The sequence below is a fragment of the Leopardus geoffroyi genome, chromosome C3 (assembly GCF_018350155.1).
Source record: "Leopardus geoffroyi isolate Oge1 chromosome C3, O.geoffroyi_Oge1_pat1.0, whole genome shotgun sequence".
Lineage (NCBI taxonomy): Eukaryota > Metazoa > Chordata > Mammalia > Carnivora > Felidae > Leopardus > Leopardus geoffroyi.
In genome coordinates this window covers 63,188,004-63,208,827 of record NC_059338.1, presented here as the reverse complement: position 1 = coordinate 63,208,827, position 20,824 = coordinate 63,188,004, and the positions used below count along the sequence as shown (strand labels likewise).

The following is a 20,824-nucleotide window of genomic DNA, read 5'->3' as shown; positions in this document are numbered from 1 at the left end:
GGAAAGTATTTTTGAATTTCCCTGTATTCTTTACATATTTATTGAACACATATTATGTGCTACGTATTAGGTTTGGCTCTGAAGATTCAAAGCTCTAGAGTACTTGCATGGTCTTTTCCTGTGCTTTTCCCTGTGCTTCTGTCAGGAAAACAAAACTAATACAGCATTAAATTAGCCACGGGGGTTAACAGTACATGTATTTGAAAGCTTTGCAAAGTTTCTTTCTGATTACAGTGTAACAACTGCATGTCCATTGCAGAACATCAAAAAGCCAAAAAAGTAGTTATTTTAATTCAGTTGTAAAATAAATTTATTGACTGCTTGCTAGAAGCTAGTCACTGTGTACTTGGTATATGACAGGAACAAGACAGATGGCCTCTGTATTTATGGAAATCATAGTGTTTGGGGAATTCATATCAAACAAATAATTATAAGTGATTTTCAAGGTAAAAAACAGAAGATGAAAACCACTCTAAATCTCACCGCCTAGCAATAATTGCTCTTACCATGTTAATATATTTCCTGTTTTTATACTGTACACGTTTTCCATTTTATTTAGTATTCTAAAATATATACTAATTGTCTACTGATTAATTATGTAGATATACTATAATTTATCAAATCCTTACCAAATTTTGGGACATTTAGATTATTTCCTTAACTTAATCAACTTTGCTTGGTTATAATCTACATGCAATAAAATGTGCTCCCTTTAAATACACGTTACATGAGTCTTGACAAACATTACGTGCATAGAGTCCCCATTATAATAAAGATGTGGAATATTTGTTGCCTCAAAAAGTTCTGACATGCCATCTGTCACCCCGTCCTGCACCCACACTAGGCCCTAGGCAACCACTGACCTGCTTTGTGACACTAAAGATTTGATTTACCTTTCCTAAAGTTTCTTTGAAATTGAATCATATAATATATACTGCTCTGTGTGTTTCTTTTCCTCAGCCTAAGGTTTTTGAGTTTATTCTTTTTGTGGCACTTCTCAATAGCTTGTTCCTTTTCTTGCTGAGTTGTGATGGATTGCATGGCTAGACGAAGATCTGCCCTGCTCTTGGTGTACATTTGGACTGACTGCAGTTATTTCCTAATAAAAAGGCTGATACACACATTCATGTACAGGTTTTGTTTTCTCTTAGGTAAACACTGAGGAGTATCATTGCTGAGTTTGTGGTAAACATACGTTTATGTTTTATTAAAAAAGTCCAGAATTGTTTTCTAAAGTAGTGTCATTTGACATTTCTGATAGCAATGTAGTGAGAATTCTAATTACTCCACAACACTTGGTGGGGTCAATCTCTTTAATTTAGTTATTCTAGTCAGAATATAGATGTGTATTATTGTGGTTTTAAGGTGCCTTTCTCTGATGATTAAAATGATATTAAATATCTTTTCACACACTTCTTGGCTATTCATTTCTTGTGACCTGTCCAAATACTTTGCCTAATTTATTAATTGGATTATTTTCTCATTGTTACTATAAGAGTTCTTCATATGTTCTGGTTACAAGTAGTTTGCCAAATATATGCATCAAAATTATTTCCCCCATACTCTACCTTGTCTTTTCATCATCTCACTGATATTTTTTGACAACAGTTTTTAGTTTTGAAGTCTCAATTTATCAATTCTTGTCTTTTCTGGTTTTTATTTTTTTGGTCTGCTATCCAAGAAGTCTTTGTCTACCCTAAATCATAAATATTTTCTTCTAGAACTTTATAGTTGTATCTGCTACATTTAGATCTATGACCTATTTTAAATTGATTTTTATGCATATGAAAAGGTAAGGATTGGTGTTCCTTTTTTTCCCCATATGGATATCCAGTTATTCCAGCATCTTTTATTGGAAGTACTGTACTCTGCCGCATTGAATGACCTTAACACTTTTGTCAGAAATCAATTTGTCACATATTTGTATGTTTCTGGACTCCCCACTGTGTTCTATAAGTTGATGTGGCGTTCTTTACACTGATACCATATTGTCTTGATTATGGTAGCTTTAAAGTATGTCTTAAAATTAGGAAGAATACTGTTGTTTCTCAGAATTGTTGTGGCCCTTTTAGGTCCTATACATTTCCATATCAATCTAGTATCAGCTTCTTAATCTTTACAGAGAAAGCCTGCTGGGACTCTGATGCATTTGCTTTGAGTCTGTAGATCATTTTGGGGAAAACTGACATGTCAACAATATTAGTGTTGTGATCTATGTGCTCAGTGTATCTGTCTACTTTTGTCTTCTCTAATTTCTACTGACACATTTTGTAATTTTCACTGTGTAAGTCTTGCACGACTGTTACCAATTTTTCCCTTACATATTTCTACTGGTTTTTTTCATTGCCAGTTGTTTATTGCTAGCATATAATACATTTGAGCTTTTGTGTATTGACCTTGTATCCCATGGGTTTCTGAAGCTCACTTCTTGTTTTATAATTTTTTTGGTAAATTTCTTTGGAATGTCTTTGTAGACAGGCTTATTGCCTGTGAATAAAGGCAGTTTTACTTCCTTTCCAATCTGAATGACATTCATATATTTGTCTGTCTGTCTGTCTGTCTATGCCTTATTTCACCTGGCTAAGAACTCCTGCACAATGCCAAATAAAAGAAGTGAACATCCTTGTTCCCACTCTCAGAGGGAAAAGAGATTCAGTCTGTCATTATTAAGTGTGATAATAGCTATACATTTTTAAATGCCTTTTATCAGGTTGAAGAACTTCTCTCCTGTTCCTGCTTTGTTAAGAGATTTTAGTATCAGTGGCCATCAAGTTTTCTTAAAACTTCTTCTGCGTTGCTTGAGATGATCATATGGTTTTCCCTTTTTTAGTCTGTTAATACGGTGAATTACATTGGTTTCAAATGTTAAACCAATCTTTCATTCTTGGAATTAACCATCATCAGTCATGTTGTATTGTCAGCCTTTGTTGGATATGATTTGGTAAAGTTTTGTTAAGACTTTTTACATCTGTGATTATGAGGAATATTGATACCTTTCATGTAGTAGCTTTGGTTTTGTATTAAGGTAATGCTGGCCTTGTGTAAAGTATTTCCTCCTCTTATTTTCTGCAAGTATTTGCATGAAATTGTTATGATCTCTTCTTTAGGAGTTTGGTAGTATTCACTAATATTTTATTTGCAAGTTTTGGGGGAACTGCATTTTTGGGGGTTAGGTTTTAAATACAGACTCATGCTTATCCCATTTTATTTTCAAGTTAGGTTGTACCATTTCACATACCATAAGACCCTTTGACCTGAACACCTTCATTTCCCCCCTTCAGGCTTTTATGCTGCTGTTAATACATTTTACCTTTACATATGCCATAAATGCCACTATGCATTGTTATTTTTGTTTTAAACCAGAACTGTCTTTTAAAAAGATTAATAACACAAGAAAAATCAACATATATTTACCCACAAAGTTATGATTTACAGTCTCTTCTTTACCTTGTGTAGATCCAGTTTTCCATCAGGTACCATTTTGCTTCAGCCTGAAGCATTTACCTTGAACATTTATAGTATAGTGTTTCTGGGGCTCATTTCTCTAACCTTTTGCATGTCCCCAAAAGGCTCTATTTTACTGTCATTTTTGAAAAGATACTTTAGCTGTGTATAAAATTCTAGTTTGCCTGTTCTATATTTACTTACTATCAAGGTGCCTCTCCACTTTCTCCTGGTTTGCAGAGTTTTTTTTTTTTTTTAATCTTTATTTTTGAGAGAGTGAGAGAGAGACAGAGTGAGAGCAGGGGAAGAACAGAGAGAGAGGGAGACGCAGAATCTGAAGCAGTCTCCAGGCTCTGAGCTGTGAGCACAGAGCCCGATGTGGGGCTCGAACCCACGAACCGTGAGATCATGACCTGAGCCAAAGTCGGACACTTAACCGACTGAGCCACCCAGGCGCCCCTACACGGTTTCTGACAAGGAGTGTGCACTCATTCTTTGGTCCCTGTGCTTAACATGTCTCTTTTATTTTTGAATTTTGAAAAATTGTTTTTAATGTTTATTTTTGAGAGAGAGAGACGAAATGTGAGTGGGGGAGGGACAGAGAGAGAGAGGGAGACACAGAATCTGAAGCAGGCTCCAGGCTCTGAGCTGTCAGCACAGAGCCTGACATGGGCCTCAAACTCATGAACTGTGAGATCATGACCTGAGCGGAAGTCAGATGCCCAACCAACTGAGCCACCCAGGTGCCCCTTAACGTGTCTCTTTACCACCACCCCTGTCCTATTAAACTTTTCTTTTATCCCTTGCTTTCAGCTATTTAATTATGTGTCTTACAGGATTTTCTTTACATTTCTTTGTTTCCCTGTTTGTTTATTTACTTATTTTGAGAGAGAAAGAGAGCATGAGCAGAGGAGAGGCAGACAGAGAGGGTGAGATAGAATCCCAGTCAGGCTCTGCATTGTCAACACAGATCCCAATGCGGAGCTTGAACTCACAAACAAGGAGATCAAGATCTGAGCCAAAATCAAGAGTCAGATATTTAACCAACTGAGCCACCCAGGCACCCCTCTTCACATTTCTTTCAGTTGGGTTTTCTTTTAAGTCTTTGTGAATCTGCAGGCTTATAGTTTCATCAGATTTGAAAACTTTTTGGACATTATTCAAGTATTTTTTTTCTGTTCATTCATTTCTCTTATCCAATCCTCAGAATGCACTTATACATATGTTAGACTGTGGGATATCATCCCACGGTTTATCAATGCTCTGTTCATCTTTTTCATTATTTTTTTGTATCTTTAACTTTAGATCTGTTTCCTGTGTCTTAAAGTCTGTTACCATTTTTTTCTCCAGTGTCTAGCATGCTGTTAATTAAATCAGTTTTTTGTTTTTCATCTAGGACATCTCAGACTTCATCTCTTGATGTTTAATTTGGGACTTTTCATATCTCCCATTTATTTCCTTATGCTTCTCTCTCTACCTTTTGAACTTTTAGACTATATCTTAATAGCTATTTTATCATAATATTCTTCTATCTCTGTCATTTGTGTCACTTTCTGAGTGACACATTTTTCTCCTAGTAATGGGTTATATTTTCCTAGTTCTTTTTGTGCCTGATAATTTTTCATTGGATGATGTTGTTCTTACTTATAAACGGTGATCATTTCCAGGCTTGCGTTTAACCGTAGACTGGCCACGCTAGCCTTTGCTGTGACACTGGTATTGCCGCACTGCCCAGGCAGGAACCTCACCGACTGTCCTGGGTGCTACATTTCTTAGGAGGCCTTTCCATCCTGCCTGGCAAGGATGCAAAACACTTTGGGCTCTGTGTGAGCCTGGGATCATTTCACCTGATCTTTTCCAGGGTCTCTTTCCCTGGCCTCAGCCTTTTTCTTACATATGCTGCTCCTTACTATTTGGATTTTCCTACTGGATACAGAATTTTAAGATGCCTTTTTGTTTTTCATTTAGCCATTTGGCCGTATTGCTCCATTGCCTTTTTGCTTACGTAGCCTCTGAAAAATCTAGGATTATTCTCCTATTTGTTCTTCTGTATGTTATGTTTCCCCAACCTCAGAATTTTTAAAAGCTTTTCTGTCACCAGTTTTTTGGTGATTTGAATGTGCTCTGACTTCCTACGTTCCAGTAGTTCATGCATGTTTGTGAATTTTCATCATGTTGAGGTTCATTGAGATACACAGATGTATGCATTTATCATTTTTATCCAAGTTTGGAGAATCTGGGGCATCATTTTGCAGGTGTCTCCCTCCCTTTTTCAGGAACTGCCATTATGCATATGTTAGCTTCCTTGATGCTGTCAACCCATTACTAAGGCTCTTTTTTTTTTTTAAGTTACAATTTGTATAGTTTCTTTTACTGTGATTTGATACTCATTGCTTTTCTTCTCTTGCAGTGTCTAATTTGTTGTTAATCCCATCTACTGAAATTTTTCAGATACTGTACACTTTATCTCTAGAAGTCCCATTTATTTCTATTTCTATTTCCCTTTATCTCATGTACTGTTTTAAAGTCAGTCTATTAAATCCATCACCCCTGCTATTTTTAAGGTCTGTGTCTAATGACTGATTTTTCTCTTGGTTATGGGTCTTATTTCCTGCATCTTCTTATGTCTAGTAATTACTGCTTGCATACTAGATCATTGGAATTTTACATGAATGTTTGGGTTTTGTTGCCTTCTTCATATTTGTTAACCTTGATAATGTAGGTTTAACTTGTACTTTGACTTTTTTTGAAATACCTACTGAATGCCTGGCTATTCACTAATGACACTGTTTTGACTGTGTAGAAATTGAATGTCTGTCAGCTCGGAGTGACCTCTGGGAATTATTCGGCATACAGATCTCCATTCCTACTCTGCTGGTTTTCCTAGAGTTTAACCTCACACACTACAGTGCTCACTACTCTGTGGCATACTAAGCGATGTGGGTTTTGTGTGGCTTCTTGCTCACTGGTGTTCTCTTCAGCAAATGCCATCTACCTCACCCTCCTCAAAATCTGCTCTCATTCTCTGGTGGTGAGACCTTGAATCATGCTTGGGATTTCCTTTCCTGCCAGTGATGTTCCACCCAGCACCCCCGGACAGAAGATGGGTGGCTTTAGGACTCACTCATTTGTTTCCCTTTTCAGAAGGATCTTGGTCCTGTGCTGCCTCTTGTCCAGTATCTAAAAAGAATTCTGTTACATATTTTTCGTAATTGTCATTTTTTTGTTGTATGCATTTCTGCCAAGTTGTGTAGGGCAAGAGGGTAAGTCTGGCCCCATGGACTTTCTATTCTACTTTTCTAGTTTTTTAATTATTAGTTTAATATATTATGTTTAACTATTAGTTACATCAGAAGTTATTTTGATACGGGATTAGATGAGAAATCTAATTTTTTTCAACATGGTAGCAAGCCTGTGTTCACATTTTTGTCATTGTATACACTGCTACAGAGAATATCCTTATGTAGAAGATTTACACATTTCCTTTTTTTAAAAAGGAAATTTCTAGAAGAGAAACTGTGGTGCTTTAAAAATTATCATAGTATCTATTTCCGGTTGCCCTGTGAAGAGTTGCTGTCTGCTTACATCCCAACCACGAGCGTATAAAGATACTTATCTCACGACACTTCCATTGACAATGCTGTTTCTGGATATGCTAAATTGCCTCATTTACGTGTTTATCTCTACTTTATTGATTATTATAATGTGGCATGTTTTCATAAACTGTTCATTTGTAGTCCTCTCATTTTAATTGTCTGTGTCCTTTTCCCTTTTTTCCTTGTGTCTTAGTCTTTTAATTTTTTTCACATGATTTCTTTATATCTGTATGCCATCTTTTTCTCTTCCTAGTGCTCAACACAGTGACTTGAAAATAATTAATGCTCACTAAGTGGAAAGTTGGTTTAAAGCCAAGGTAGAAACTGAGAAGGAATATCCAGAGAGTTAGCTAGAAAATCAGGAGAGAGAGCTGTATTACCAACGGCAAGGAACACGTTCAAGAAGGGGGCCAATAGCTGATGTTGTCAGTTCCAGAGCAGGAAGACATAAATAGATCATTGGATTTGGCAATTAAGAGAATATGGGTTATCATAGCAAGAATAAGTTCCATAAGATAACAAGGGTGTACATCAGAGGACAGCAGATTGAGAAATTATTCTTCTCCTTAAGTATCTTTTTTTTTTTTTTTTTTAGCTGATATTTTTATAGAAATTGGCTGGGAGACAAATTGAAGAATATGGTCTAAGCAAAGCTGTAGAAGGCTGCACGTATTATATTGATTTAGGGAGGATCTTTATCTTTTGTGTGGCAGATGAGTAGGTAGGCTTGACATTGTTTTAAGAAAAGTTAGGAATCTAAACAGTATTTTCATCCCATTAGAAGGTTACCATAAATCTACGTAGAGATCACAGGGGTTCCTTCATCCAAGTTAGTGATATTTTGTGTAAAGGGCAGCAGAAGTTACTTGGCCCAGAAATTTTTCAGAGTGGCTTTACTGATAATGGAAACTTCTTTCTACCTCTCATCCTCATTTGAATGGTTATGTATTAATAATATATATCTGCCTATATAAATGAGTGAATTTTGAGAAATATCCCCGAGTAATTATATGCAGTGGTTTTATTTTGGCATACTGTATTTGATCACTTGTAAAGCGTATTTAACATTTCTGTAGTCAGAATGCCTTCTATACTGTCTTTTGTATTTGACAGTTTATTAATAGTTTTAATTGACAACTTTTTGGTTTCTTTTTTTGTTAAGTTTATTTAGAGAGTGCGCACGCGTGTACCTGTGCTAGCGGGGGGGGGGGGGCAGGAAAGGAGGGAGAGAGAGAATCCCAAGCAGGTTCTGCACTGTCAGTGCAAAGGCCAATGTAGGCCCTGACATAGGGCTTGATCCCACGCACTGTGAGATCATGACCTGAGCCGAAACCAAGAGTCGGACACTTAACCCACTGAGCCACCCAGGCACCCCAACTTTCTTTGTTTCTTGCTATTAACTTAAAATGGTGATGGAGTCCCAATAAAGAGCATCTTAGATTTGATACAATATGACAAGATAGCATTAGAGTTTAGGGACTATCTGCCAAATATTTTAGTTTTACTATAACTGATGTTAAGCCAGTCTTTTTTGGCAGTTGTTACATCATATTATCTCCCACTCTTCACTGTGACAATGGGTTATGCATAAAATTTATCTTAAAACAGTGACAGACTCTTCAGTGGAGGTGGAGGAGGAAGAAGGGAAGAAGTCTGTAGGGAACCTCTTTTATGTTGCTTAAGTTATGATTTGCTGTGTGAGGAACAAATCTTGGATAACCATGATTCTTACATGTTTGTCGGGGCACTTAAGTCCATAATTGTGTGAAGGAGTAGTTAATTTCTGATCCAGTGGTCAAGGACACACTGATTGGTTCATTCCTTTAATCACAGACCTGTATTGAGAATCTACTGTGATACGTAGCAGTGGCCTCAGCACTATTAACAAACCTTCAATGTTCCTGATGGATTTCTTAATACAGTGAAGCAGTACATTAAGAGTCAATTCATAGTGCCCGGAACCTGCTCCTTCCATACATGCATTGTTGAACTGAGAGATGAGATGGCAGTTTCGCAAATCAAGAGCTGGCCTAAATGGAGGGCTGAGTGCTTGGCCGCAGTGAGCACCCAGGGAGCACCTGTTAATCCTGTAGGTGATTCGTAGGAAGTGAAGGAGCTTATGGTTTTAAGTGATCATATGAGGGGTGAGGTTGGTGTTGTAGTTATTATTGAAATAGCACTAAAAGGGGAATAACGGGAGCTCCTCAGTCCGTGTTGACCGTTACTAACATAAAAACTTGAAGCCTTATGGTTTGTCATTGTAGAAAACATTGGTTCAGACTTTGAAAACGTTTCCAGAAATCTCATAAATCAACAGCAGTTGTGGAAGAAAGCAAGTTCACATCGATCTGTTTTAGCGAATCAGCAGGCCTTCCTTGGAAATCAAATACAAATCAAATAACCAAGTAGAAATATACCCTCTCTGTTGTGTTCATTTATTTTAATAATATCTCGATACCTAATCCTTGCAAGAGTGAAGCAACAGGACCGTGAGGGGAAATGCAGTCTGATGCGTACTTTTTTCCTCTGGTAACTGAAGGTTAAATGGGTAGCAAGCAGAATGCCTTAAACAAGATTGGTATATTGATTAAAACGCTGATTTAACAGCTCGCAGTCTCCCCTTGGAAACCTGGAGAAGATAAGCCAGCTGCTGTGTAAGAGTGCTCCGCGTCCACTGAGAGTACGCTATCTATCATCACAATATGGTGGTGAGAGGTGTTTTATGTTTGTGTTAATTTCCCCCACTAAATCAGTAATTATTACAATCCTGTCCCTGCTGTTTACCCTGCAGCTGTTTTTCCATTTGTCGAGAGAGCGGGTGTTCTCCGAGGACCGCACACGTTTCTATGGTGCAGAAATTGTCTCTGCCTTGGACTATCTACATTCCGGAAAGATTGTGTACCGTGATCTCAAGGTAAAAAGAAAAAAAAAAGTAATCAGAATTTGTTTTTGCAGAGACTATAGGGACAAACACAAAGTAATTACAAAGTTACACAGTTTGGAGAAAAGCAGATTTTGTTGGGGAAAAAAAGCACTCTGTTTAAGAATGTAGTTTATTGTATTTGACAGGGATTCCATTCACTGATATGTACGTAGTTCCTTTATGTCTGAGGTTTTGAAGTGCCCAGTTATATCTGTTTCACTGCTTTGGTCAGATGTGACCTGCCAGTAATTGTTTCATTTTTCTGGAACTTTGTGAGTAATGTTAACCATCTGATTAAGAATCAGGTGCCTTTGCCAGGGACATTCTAAAGTAAGTTTCATTGTTATAGTCTACCATACTGTTATGGATGAAACTTGTATAATAATGAAGGTATTTATTGGGAAAATACTCAGTTTGCTTTTGGTATTGACTTTGTGGTGGCTTTAAATCCCTGAAGCCTTTTAATACAGCCTTTTATTAATTTGCTTAGTTTCCATTTTAAAAAGCACTGTATTGTTTTATGGGCAATAGTGACTTCACTTCTCTGAATTCCTTCCTGACAAGACTCTGGGACCAGCTCTGGGTCAGCATCCATTCTGTAAAGAGCAGACAGCACCCGTTTCAGGCTTTGCTGCCCAGATTCGCTCTGCAGCTGCCCTGCTCTGCTCCTGTAGGGCAGTAGGCATGTGAGTGAGGCTGGCTGTGTTCTGGTAAAACTTCACTCACAAGAATGAGCAGTTGGCCAGATTTCGCTCCCAGGCCATAGTTTGCTAAGCCCTGAAGTAGCTTGTTAAAGGTAGTAATTCTCATGTGATGCTGATTTGATGGATTGGCCACATTAGGGAAATGTATCCCATGATACATTTGGAACACATTCTAAATGTGACTGTCTAGCTTCCATGAAAAGTAAATCCTATAGTAATCTTACTAAAATCTGATACAGAATTGCTTAATTTATTAAATACTAGCCCATTTAAAGTGTGATTTGATTTGTAGATGTAGACGTTACCAGAGTCTTTTATGAAATCTTTCTGTACGACACGAGGTATAGATCTAGAATACTATAAAAGACATCACAACTGTCTCTCGCTCCCACCTCACTCCTTTTCAGCCTGTGATTCCTACATCATCCATTTAAGTGCTTGTCTTTGAAGATGTTCTTAATCATGGACCTTTAGGCTACGAATGACCCTAAGGCGTAACTACCTCGCAAAGCATTATTCTGCACACTGATGGTGAAATTTAGTATGTATGTTTGTGTAACATGTTATGCATTAAAGTTTAAAAGTAGCTATAAATACCGTATTTAGGAAAAATGAACTGAGCAGCTATAAAACATCTAGGTCAGGGGTGAGCCGCTGTGCAAGGGCCAGATGCACCAGTGGGGAATACCCATCAACGGTAGGATTGTATTTAGCCTGAAGTTTTTTATGACAAAGAATGTGATGAATTAAGCTTCTGCATCTGATGTCTGAGTGGCCAAATAATCCGTTAATGTTTACATGTCTTGAATCTCAGTATTTTTTTAAAGAAATTAGTTATATGGCATGACAAAACTTGTAAGTTTCATGGCATTTCAGATAGACTTAGAAATAGTTTGCTCTTCTCTGAGTCTGCTCTCCCCGCTGAAGAAGTGTTATATTTTATGGATCCTAGTTGTTGGGGGGGGGGGTGTCCTCGATTTAGGGAAATGAGAATAATCTGGAAGTACTCAGTAACATATTCAGAATGCTTAAAGCTGGAAGATAGAACCATTAACCTAAAGGAGGAAGAGAAAGAATGCTCCTTTGATTGGCAACATTGATTAAGGAATGTTATAATTGGGATGGTCTTGGACAGTATTCTTTGCGAATCATCATTAAATGAACCAACAGGGGCACCTGGGTGGCTCAGTCGGTTGAGCGTCTGACTTCGGCTCAGTCATGATCTCACAGTTTGTGGGTTTGAGCCCCGCGTCAGGCTCTGTGCTGACAGCTCGGAGCCTGGAGCCTGCTTCAGGTTCTGTGTCTCCTTCTCTCTCTGCCCCTCCCCTGCTCATGCTTTGTCTCACTCTGTTTCTCAAAAATAAATGTAAAAAAAATTTTTTTTAAATGAACCACCATATTGTGCATTTAATATGAGTTTCATTGCCCTATCCTTTCTGATGTTGGAATTAGATCAACATTGTTACATGGCAGTATATATGAATACTAGTCCAAGTAGTTACCATATACATAGACCACTAACTTCACTAGACAATTAGGTAGTCTCTGCTCTCTTAAGTTTATTTTTTTAATACAGTATTAATCTCAAGGTCTAAGTAAATATATAACATAGGACAGAATATACACACGCATATACACCAGAAAGAGTACATGTAATGTTAAAAGCCAAGCATTCAAATTTATACAAGTATTACTTGTATCCGTAGTGCAGGATTATGCACAAGCAAACGAGATCCTGTAGGTGGGATCATTAATACTTTGAGTTGGTCCGTAGGTGACAGGTGAGGTCACTGAAGCCTGGATGCCTAGCAGGTGACTTACTCAAAGTCAAGATGATAGAAAGCATGAATCCAAGTCTGGTGTTCTGCTCCTTACACCCTTCTGCCTCTCTAGAGTCGAAATGAAATCTACGCGGGGCAAGGAATGCATTGGATTAACTCTGGGAGATGTTTGTAAATCTAAAATTCAAATAATGCTGTGGAAGAGAAGAAAATAGATGCTTTAACTATATTTACACCAGATATATTAAAGAACAGCATCATCCACAACTGATTTAGGTACCCACTTTAATTGATCAGTCTCAGATTTGTCTTGATCATCTCCTTACTAATGACCTTATGTTTAATAAAATGCAAATCCATTTGAGATGCCTCTCATAGCTGTGCCTCTCAAGTAAATCAGTACCTATTTGCCGACGCCTCATTTATCAAGGAAGGAAAGCTTTACTTCCCATGCAAGTTAATGTAAGATACTTTATCAGTTCATAGTTCCTAAGAAGTTGGTGTTCATAGCAACAGATAAATTATTGCAACCTTTGTTACGCTTTCAAAAGTAAGTTTGCTTAGTTTATCAATATATGTTGTAATACGAAATTCTGTTTTAGTAAGGACCCAAATTCCTTGTGGTTACTTGCGAAAAACTTGTATAGCTTCATCATCACCTAAAAATTTGAAAAAATCCCTTTTAAGATTTCATCAGTAGTGCAGATTATATTAGAAACTTTTCTGCCTAGTTCTTATTTTGCAAGTGTAAGATTTCTTTTCAAAGACCATGCCATCAAGTAAGAATGGGCTGAATAGGGACCTATGAAAGGTGCATATAATGGTACTGGAATTCATTAAGAATTAGTTTCTCCATGAGTTTGTAACAGGGCAAGAGGTAGAAAATAGTACATACTTCACTACTGTATTCTATTGGTGGTTAATCTAATCTTGTTTTCTACGCAATTAGAGTTTATTGGTTAATTTAATCATGTACATTATTAATATGAGAAACCCACAAATAGAGCATCTCTTTTTCTTTTCAAGTTTATTTATTTTGAGAGAGAGAGAGTGGGCATGTGTGAGAGGGCACATGTGTGTGTGCAAACAGGGGAGGGGCAGAGACAGAGAGAGAGAGAGAGAGAGAGAGAGAGAGAGAGAGAATCCCAAGCAGGCTCTACACCGTCAGCACAGAACCCCATATGGGGATCCTTGAACTAATGAACTGTGAGGTCATGACCTGAGCCAGAATCAAGAGTCTGATGCTTAACTAACTGAGCCACCCAGGGGCCCCAGATTTAGATAACTTCAAAGTCTAAGTGCTGACACAAAAGGATGGCTCAGAGTCTTCCCACAGTACCCCGCCCCCCCCCCAGTCTTCATCAGCTCCCTGGTGCTCACCCCCCATAATCCTGCAGTCTGAAAGAGAGCAGCATAATTGCTTTATTATCTGCTGTCTCAGGACTCAGCCTCCAGCTCCCACTTCTGACCAGTCTCTCTGGATTCCCTCTTCTATAAAAATTTTAAGCCACTGCTATTAAGAACCCCTTCACCCTCTAAGGTTAAATTGTATTATCGGGCTATGTTCCTTATGTGTAGTCAGGTTTTTTTTTTTTTCCTCCAAAGTTTATTCATTTATTTTGAGAGAGAGAGTGCAAATGGGGGAGGGGCAGAGAGCGAGGGAGAGAGAGAATCCCAAGCAGGGGCTTCAACTCAGCCTCAAGATCATGACCTGAGCTGAAGTTGGACGCTTAACTGACTGAGCCACCCAGGCTCCCCTGTGTGTGGTCCGTCCTTAAGCGGCCGGACAGCGGAAGTGGGGTCTCTGCTGTTGTACATTGTGAATCCCTTTCTAGCTCAGGCAGGTTCAAAGTGGAGATGTGTTTTCTTCAGTATTTTGGCACACTCTCCTAACTTCATGGTACGTTCCTGCAGGTGAGCTTGTATGACACTTGGTTACTTCGATAACCCTGAGCCTGAGTGTGCAGTGTGTGGAGGATGAATTCCTTACTCCGCTCCTGGACCGGAGCAGCCTTGGTACCGGGCACTGAGTCTGATACAGCTGCCCCAAAATGGGGTGGGAGGGCGAGGGAGGGGAACTAACTGTGTATTCTGCTCCAGCAGCCATCAGAGCCCTTAGGAAGCGTTATTTTCATTCCTTTGTTTAATTACAGTGTCAGCCATGTAAGTAAAATGATACGTAAGATCATTTGATGATCTTTGATGAGACGTACAGTAGCTAGATATTAGAATGTGTATCTATACTAGAATACTGTATTCGAAAGTATAAAAAACTTTGCTAGCTGGTGTATGTTAGAGCAGAGCTTCCCAGCCTGTGCACCACAAAAGGGTTACATGTGTGCCCAAGCCGAGGCCTCCTTCAGCCTGCACGTGGTTCAAGGAGCCTCCGGGCCAGTCCATTCTTAGCCTCCACAGCCCATCCACTGATCCTGGTACACGCTGCAAATTTCATTTTTTATTGTACTTTGAAGTGTTGAAAACACAGTATCAAAGACAGGAGTTTGAGAGTTTAATTTTATGCTACGCACCAGCAAGAACAAAAGGCGCATAGTACTTTCTTACTATGATTTCTTGTCCACAAAGCACAGAGGAAAAAAGGTTTCAGAATCGACCATATTTTTCTATATGCATGCTGAATGGAGACCCTCTGTCAGGTAATGGCTGTATGCTTCTGCTGGGTACAAATGTTACCTTTTTTTATGGGAACTCTGTGAGGTATACATCTAATATTTTTTCCCTCCTGAAAACATGAACTGTTAGATAACAGCCCTCTCTAACGGGGCAAGGAGTATTACCCACTTTTTTAACATATAATCTTTTCTGTCAAACCTCTTATTTGACTTCATCATTGCTTTTGCCAGTGGACGCATCCACGGAGCATAAATGTAATGCCTGCTCTCAGTTCTGGAAACTAAGACTGAGGGGAGTAGAAACAGGTAGACTTAAAGTTTACAAATGGAGAGTACGTGAACACTCACAGTCAGTAATGCTGTGAATTGTGCACTTTGTGACTAACCAAAAGGACAGCCATGAGATTTAGGAGAGAGAACCAAAGGGAGAGCATTTGTAAATGTTTTTCTTTCTCCTTGACACAGAAGGTGTGACTAAATCCCCTTCAGGGTTAAATGCACAGAAGAGGTGGTTTCCAGGTGTTCTTGATTATATCTGAGCCATCCATCTCCTCTGAAAACTTGCAGGTTTCTGTGCCTCCTTCACATTTGTGAATTACAACACCCATAGTTCTTAACATTTTACGGAAACTTTGTTATCCTTCTGTGTCAAATTATTATTCTTTTTTTTTAACAAGACTGGATAGTTACCCCTGACCTATGTTTATACAAGAATAGGTTTGGGGATATCATTTCTGTAAGGTGACACGTCTCTGACTGTGGTCGATACTTTTGATGGACAGGTTGTTTTGACATTCATACTCAGTAAAATAACATTTCAGGATGGTGAGAGAGCAAAATTAATTGATGGAAGAAGGTGGACACAATTGAAAAACAGGCTCAAAAATTAGGAAGTATTTATCTTTTGTTTTATTCAAAAGAAATTATTGAGTACTGAAAGTGTTTTTAGAAGACGCTCAGCCAACCGAAGTGTTTTATTGGGTTCCATTCCTATAGTTTCCTGCATCATCCCAAAGAACACATACCATTTTGATAACTTGTAATTTAGCCATTAAACTCTCCACATTTAATAAATAAATGGTTGATACATTTATTGAATACTTACATTGTGTTAAGTTCTACATTCAATATCTCTAATTCTCAAAGCAACCGCATTGGCTGTTACCCTTATTTACCTCTAGTTCATAGATGAGGTTGAGGGACACAGAAATCAATAGCAAGCCCAAGGTCACACAGTGAGTAAGGGCAAAGCTTGGAGTTTATATGTGTGTTCTCGGACTTGACTCCGTTATCTGACCCCCTTTGCTTTCGGCTGCCTCCCATGCACTACACTACCTCCCCCGTCTCTGTGACCCTCTCCCCATCCCTCACAGGCATCCCTTTTTTCTTACTATAGTATTGTGATGGCTTTTTATGAAGCTGACTTATAAAATAAGTAGGATGAGCAACTATCTGGTTTGCCCCAGACTTCCCCAGTTCCAGAACTTTTAAGTCCTGCATCCCGGGAAAACCCCTCCGTTCTGGGCAGACTGGGACACTTGGTCATGTTCAACCTATTCCTTCCTCCAACCCTGTCCTGCATCTCCGTCCATTCCCCATCCCTCAACCCCTGGCATCTTAGAGCTGAGATATGAGGCTAGAGAAATAGGTACAAATCAAGATTTTAAAAAATATGTACCCTTTTTGGTACTAAAAACAGTGTTTATATGTCTTGTTATTTCTGTATCCATGCACTTCCAAGTAGCCTTGTCAAAATGTGGAGACACAGTGCATGGTATCATGTCTCCATGAATACTGTCTGATGCACATAAAGTGTATCCAGAGGATTGATGCAGGGGCACCTGGTGGCTCAGTCAGTTAAGCTTCCAACTTCAGCTCAGGTCATGATCTCATGGTTCGTGGGTTCGAGCCCCACGTTGGGCTCTGTGCTGACGGCTCGGAGCCTGGAGCCTGCTTTGCTTTCTGTGTCTCTCTCTCTCTCTGCCCCTTTCCCACTCACGCTCGCTCGCTCGCTCTCTCTCTCTCAAAAAACAAATAAACATTAAAAAAAATGTTTTTAAGAGGATTGACATACCCCCAACACAGGGGAGCAGGAAGGAAAGGAGTAGATAGCACATTCACATTCTCCTCAATATTATTATGTATTATTTGAAGTTTTTATAAGAATTTTTATGTAATGTGTTAATAAAAGGGACTTTTAAATATTTTTAAAAGACCCTTCAGCATTTTAAGAATTTGATTTGGTTTTTGGGGCGGGGGGGGGGGCGCCTGGGTGGCTCAGTCCATTAAGTCTCTGACTCTTGATTTCAGCTCAGGTCCTGATCTCATAGTTTGTGAGATTGAGCCCCGCATTCAGCTCTGTGCTGACAGCATGGAGCCTGCTTGGGATTCTCTCTCTTCCTCTCCCTCTCTCTCTGCCCCTCCCCTGCTTGAGTGCATGTACACATACTGTCTCAGAATAAACTTGAAAAAAAAGATGAAAATTCTACAACATACTGAGTGTTTGTTCACCTTTCTGTAGACCAGTGAAAGACAGACTCCCTTCTCTGCAGTCTGTACAATACATGAACCAGGTACTGAGCATTTAGTTCAGCTGGGGATGCATCTAGGCCTCTACCCAAGGACTGAGGTCTGTTCAGATCTCCCCTTCCATGAGCACAACTTGCTTAACTGTGTCGGGTTTCTCGCTTATAAGACTTTGGATAATATGACAAAGTATAATATCACATTTTATGTGATTGATACCTGTTTATATTCTTACATGGAGTTCTGTTTTGAAATTGATCTTGACTTCAGGGCTGAGGTAAGCACTGTCATGTTGTCATGTGGAGAAGGAGATGGAGTGCTCCTGAAATAGGTGAAATGTCATTAATGCTGCTGATAACGGTTTCTGCATGCGTTTCTTTGTGTGTGTGTGTTTCTTGTGTGCGCGTGTAAGTTCTGTCTAGACAACTGAGCGGGGTTCGCATCCTTGTCTGTGTGAGGCTGTAGGATCACAGCTCAGAACTAACATGTATCTTTGTGTGATGACAATCATAAGGTTGTGCTCAAGTCGGGAGAAGAACATCAGTTATGGTTGGTACTTTTAATTGCGTTGACTTTGCACAAACTCCTTCCCCTTACATTTGACAGTTTTCACTTGAGGCAAATGATCTTGGTACTTGGTTAAATCTTTGAGATTCTCTTTGGTGTTTTGGAATTAGTGGGTTCAAAGAGATTCCAGTTTTAAAATGTATGTGCTATATATTTTCATTAACTGTTGAATGTTTGACTTTGATATTTTTCTTTTTATGTTTGAAAGGGTTGGTATTTTTTTATTACAAAGACCTTCAAAAGAGGATATCGCCTTACCTTACAAAATAAGATTTAGGTTTGATTTACAACAACCACCAAAAAACATTTCTGTAAGTGAATATTTTATAATAGCAATAGATTCCCAAGAGAAATTGTTGAAAACCATCCGTATATATCTAGAAGAAGGTGCTCATCTCTTTGGGATTGTTTAGATCACAATTTAGGGACACAAAAAGAATTAAGGACTGATGTTTTCTTTGAAAAGTTATTTAGGTGTGTATTCTCAGAAATTACACAATAATGGCTCTTACTCCCATTCGTTTAAAAATCACTAATTTTATCACCATGAAGTATTTGATAAAACCTGTTTCTTTTCCCACAAATTAGGAAGCTGTGGGGTTTGTAAGCTCTGAAAGTTCTATTAACTACGGCCATGTCCTCTTTCCAAAATATCTTACTCAGCATTCAGTCATTTGTCAAAACTGTATTTTCCTATTTCTGAAAACTATGAAACACGTTATGTCATTTTTCTTACTACACAGTTGGAGAATCTGATGCTGGATAAAGATGGCCACATAAAAATTACAGATTTTGGACTTTGCAAAGAAGGGATTACAGATGCGGCCACCATGAAGACGTTCTGTGGAACACCAGAATATCTGGCACCAGAGGTAGGCTGTGCTTCCATTCGTAGGGAGAATAACAGGGCCATAATGTTTTGCAGGGTAAACTGCTTAGCATTAAAAATCATTGCAGTACCTACTACTTTCTTATAATTTTAATTCCGGTATTATTGATGTACAGTGTAATATTAGTTTCGGGTATACAATACAGTGATTAAACACTTCCCTCAGCAGGACAGGTGCACTCCTCAATCCCCATCACCTATTTCACCCATCCCCCCACCTGCCTCCCCTCTGGCAGCCACCTACTTGTTCTCTAGAGTTGAGTCTGTTTCTTGGTTTGCCTCTCTCTCTTTTCCTTTGTTTTGTTGCTTAAATTCCACCAACAGGAATTAAATCTATTTTGCCTTCACTTGTTTAACATGGTATGATAGAGTAAGAATATGTAGAAAGTAAATTTTATAAACTTTATGAGCACAAAGGTACTAACTTCCATAGAGTAAGTCAATTTTCTTTTTTTTTTTGGCGATGTACATTTTATTTTTTGATTAGGCCCGTTTTGATTCATTTATTAAAATCAAGTAATTGGATGGCATCAGCAAGAATGCTTGCGGTTTTATAAACTACCTTGGATCTTCCTTTGAAACAAAGACATGGTGATAATTTACATTTGTAGTGTTGTGAATTTTCATACTTCATTACTATAGGAAAAGTAAATGAAATGACAGTAGCCACATTTTGGAATTCATGCCGAGGCAAGTCCCAACCAGTGACCTCCCCATGCTGAGGGTTCCACAATAATCTGCTAATTTGTTTGTTAAACAATTACATATTATGTGTCTACTATGTATTGGGTATTTTTCTAGGTGATGTGGTTACAGAGCAAGACACAAAAGACACTGCTCTCCAGAATGAAACAATAAAAATTGGGAAATAACATAATGTCAGCTAATGAGTGAGTGCCAGGGAGAAAATAAAGCTAGGTGAAGGGAAGGGTGTGGTGTGGTGGCCATTTTAGATAGAGTTCAAATTACTCTCGCCGTGTAACAAACCACTCCAGATCCTAGCGGTGAAAAACAACCATTCTGTGTGATCTCGGATTCAGAGTCAGGAATAGTCAGGGGACAGCAGGGATGGCTTATCTCTGCTCCACAGCATGTGGGGCCGCAGCCAGAAGGACGCTGCAGCCATGGGGTGACGTGTGACTGGAGGCTGGAATCTGGAAGCATCTTCACTCACATGTCTGACGACCGATGTTCCTGTCCACTGACTGGTACCCTTCAACAGGAGCGTTTATGTAGAGCCTCCACATTGCTATGTGGTCCAGGCTTCCTCATAACCTGACGGCTCCGGGGCAGTCCGACTTCTTTGGCTTTGGGCTCTAAAAGTGAGTGTCCTAGGAGCGCCTGGCTGGCTCAGTCGGTTAAGCATCTGACTCTCAATTTCGGCTCAGGTTATGATCTCACGATTCATGAGTCTGAGCCCTGCATCCGGCTCTGCGCTGTCAGTGCAGAACTCTGGCTCCCTCTGTCTCTGCCCCTTCCCTGCTTGCACGCTGTATCTCTTTCAAAATAAACAAAAAAAAAACTTAAAAAAAAAAAAATGAGTGTCCTTAGGAACAAGTTATGAGCTGCTTCCCTTTTCTTTGTTTTGTTTTTGTTCCTTTTGTTCACCTGGCAAACATTAAGAATGTTTTATTAGTTGTTTGCAAACTCCTTTTCATAGTATGTTTTTAATAATTTTATTAAAGTACAGGTCACATACCATAAAATACAGCAGTGGTTTTTACTATGTTCACAAAATTATACGACTGTCACCAACATTGAATT

General features: G+C 38.8%; 1 protein-coding gene across 4 annotated transcripts in view; it reads left to right on the top strand.

Moving 5' to 3' along the window:
* AKT3 (AKT serine/threonine kinase 3) overlaps positions 1-20,824 on the top strand; it is a 308,341-nt gene that overhangs the window by 231,883 nt on the left and 55,634 nt on the right. For all 4 annotated transcript variants that reach the window (XM_045453168.1, XM_045453166.1, XM_045453167.1 and 1 more), the window contains 2 exons: positions 9,832-9,954; positions 18,915-19,043. In XM_045453168.1, coding sequence (XP_045309124.1) covers positions 9,832-9,954; positions 18,915-19,043 — 252 coding nt within the window. The remainder of the gene's footprint in view (positions 1-9,831; positions 9,955-18,914; positions 19,044-20,824) is intronic.